This window comes from Prosopis cineraria, unplaced genomic scaffold, assembly GCF_029017545.1.
Source record: "Prosopis cineraria cultivar Desert tree isolate PC_DT_omini unplaced genomic scaffold, ASM2901754v1 PC1, whole genome shotgun sequence".
Lineage (NCBI taxonomy): Eukaryota > Viridiplantae > Streptophyta > Magnoliopsida > Fabales > Fabaceae > Prosopis > Prosopis cineraria.
In genome coordinates this window covers 16,436,169-16,439,261 of record NW_026555332.1, presented here as the reverse complement: position 1 = coordinate 16,439,261, position 3,093 = coordinate 16,436,169, and the positions used below count along the sequence as shown (strand labels likewise).

General features: G+C 37.4%; 1 protein-coding gene across 1 annotated transcript; it reads right to left on the bottom strand.

Moving 5' to 3' along the window:
• Positions 1 to 487: 487 nt before the first annotated feature.
• Positions 488 to 1,912, bottom strand: LOC129290125 (SKP1-interacting partner 15). The gene has a single exon (XM_054926837.1). The coding sequence runs from the start codon at positions 1,766 to 1,768 to the stop codon at positions 650 to 652; it is 1,119 nt and encodes a 372-aa protein (XP_054782812.1). The 5' UTR covers positions 1,769 to 1,912; the 3' UTR covers positions 488 to 649.
• Between the last annotated feature and the right edge of the window lie 1,181 nt (positions 1,913 to 3,093).

Here is a 3,093-nt window from a genome sequence, read left to right as displayed (position 1 = left end):
AAGAATCAATGCATCAGAAGGATTCACATCAAGGATCAAACTACATTCACCTGACTACAAAAAATCAATGTCAGTGGTTCACTAGAAATTCAAAGGAATTACATTCATACCTTTGCCAGTGCAGACAAGTCTGTGCTAAGAACACTTATACAGAATTAAACACTAATTTACAGAAAAAACTGAATCAAATCATCAATATCAATATATCCATAAAAGTTGTAGGAAGCCGCATTTCTCACAAGTTATGAACAATGTAACTCATATTGAGTTTCCTAAAAATGCATAAGGTCCAGTCCACTTCAGTTCTAGTTAAACCAGTTTACCTGATATGTACCATAATAGTGAAATTCTAAGTTCAGAAAAAGTAACGCGTACAATTCAGCTATAAAACCTACTAAAATTAGAGTTAGAAAGAAAAGCTACGGACGAAAACACAAACATGTTATCAGTTTGGCAATTATAAACTTGTAATTATGCTGATGATTCCTTAGAAAAATCTGAAATTTAGTTGAATTGCATTGATTAAACATTGTTAGTTTGGTACAAATAAAGTTCAAGATAGACTAGTCATACAACAAACAATCCTTACAAGTTACAAGCATACCCATCCTCCAATTCCACATAGCAAGTGAAAAAGGAGCATTACCCGTCAAGGTAAAGACGTTAGCCTTCCTTCAAACACAAATCCCCGATAAAGCCCATCGCCATTTCCAGGCATCTTATCTATCCATCGCCAATCCCCAACAGCACCGCACCGATCCCACAACGCCAATTTCCCAATTCTCTTGGCCGAGAAACAAACTCTATCTCCGCCACCAAACACTTTGAACTTGCTTGATTCCTGGAAACACTTGAACATATCCACCGGCATTCGCCCTGCCTCGTCCCAGTCCAATGTGTCCAAATCCAACCTCAAAATCAAAATTGTTGAGCAAGGCGAGTTCAATGAGAAGGAAGATTTCAACCCACCAATCATCAAAATCCGATTTCCAACTCCACGTACCAAACGGGGCCGTTTCAAGATATCGAACACGTCCTTCCATTCCTGCCTTTCAAGACGGGTCCAAGTCTGCGATGTAGTAAGCTTGGTGAGATTGCAAGAGTACAGCTTCCATTGGTTTCTCCAAGGAGACCCAACATCACAAAGCGCATAAACAGAGTCAGAAACCAAAATTGGGCTTCTAGGTTTTGAAGGCAAATTCGATGAGAACTTCAGCCAGTTTTTGGATGTGCCCGAGAAGTAAAGAGCCGCGAGTTCAGTAAGAACCATGACTCGATTAGCCGAGTCAACAAGGACTGACCCATGACGCGACCAAGCGGATCCCAGCTGCGGCAAGACCCGAAATTGCCGTGTCAATGGGTTACAGACAACCAGTGACTTGCTCGAATCGAGCGAGTCAGAAGATTCACCCCAGAAATAAATCAGTCCCAGGCAGGATGCGACGGGGTGAAGCAACCGAAATGGAATGAACTCGAGAGGGAACTTGAGCCATTGATTGAGGTCGGGATCGAAGACGTCAAGGGAAGAAGAGGAGGAGACATGATGGCGTTGGGCGTGATGAAGATGGCGATGGTGAGGTGGGCGAAGAGCAAGGAGATAGAGAGGTGGATGCTGGGAAGAGACAGAGTGAACGAAGGAAGGAGATGTGAGGAAATGATGGAAGAACTTGGAGACGGCGCGGCAGATGATGATCTGACGGAGAGGGAGGGAGGAGAAGATCTGGTGGAGAGAGTCAAGAGGGAGATGGTAGATCGGAGGGAAATCCATGGGCGACCGGACTTACAGGCGAATGGCGGATTCAGCGAACTTGACGATGCCTGGATTTTGAAGAAGCAGTCAAAAGCGTGTTCGGCTTTGTTCTTTGGCCAGGGGTTCCATTTTGATGGCTCTGATTTTTCAAGTTTCGCACATCTTATGGATGCATACGAATCTTAAAACCTCACCCTGCCCTCCTTGACTGCAGTAACTGTTTTGTATGTCTGAATTTTTTGGTGACTTTTTCTGTTTAAAATTTAAATTTATACAAACTCTTACAGAAGACTGAACTTACCATTGTATTGTTACATTGATGATATTAATGATAGCTTAAACTTTGTTCTCTTTAAATTAATATTTATTTTCATTTCCAAAAAATCATGATATACAAATATCATCATCAATAATAAATAGATTGCATATTTAGGTCTTAAGGTCAAAATTTTTAGTTGAGAGAGACTAACCATATTATCAGTTAATCCAAACACATAGTGATAATACTAATAAATTTCCATGTAAAAAAATACAATCAATTTTATTAAAAGCTTCACCATAAAAATACATATTAAAGCATATCAAAACTTTTAATGAGCAGACTAATTACCCATCAAAAATATTAAAACTCTTTTGTTTATCTTAAATAAATGTACATAAAAATATCTCTAATTAAACTATGAACCAGATGCAACTATTAATTTTAACGATTACTAATTTAGTAATGACACTGAAGATCAAAATTAAAGATTCAATTAAACTTAAATAAGATGAAACTATTGGAAAATCCAAAATAAGGATGTGAATTGTTCTAAAATTTTACTACTCTCCCATGATTAGCAACTCTCAAAATAAAATAATATACAAGTAACATTTGTTAATTTGTAAAGGTAAAACTTGTAAAATATATCATAAAGTGGAAATCATTTCCGTTCACTAATTAATAAATCTTACTTATAAAATATATCATGTAAATTTATTAAGAAATCAGTGAGAATTGTGATATATTTGACAAATTTTTCTTTATAAATTAGCAAATTTTATATGCAAAATTCTCTTTTCATGGTTTCAAATCATGGGACAAAGATAGGAAAATTTTAGACCAATTCACACATATTGTTTATAGTAACTCTTTTGTCTATATTTTGACCATCTGTTTAAGATGATCAGTGTGAAACAACATTCTAAGAACTAAATGTACAACACTCATGTACTCATAATAATAGACCCTAGGGGATCATTTGTGGTATATAGATGCCTCTAGGGAAGATTTGAGTTGCGTACTCATGCAATAGGACAGAGTGGTGGCTGCTATCGGAAACCTATGTCGATGTGGCACCGAA

Excerpts from the sequence above, each read along its gene's own strand:
- LOC129290125 (XM_054926837.1), bottom strand. The coding sequence starts at position 1,768 with ATGGATTTCCCTCCGATCTACCATCTCCCTCTTGACTCTCTCCACCAG.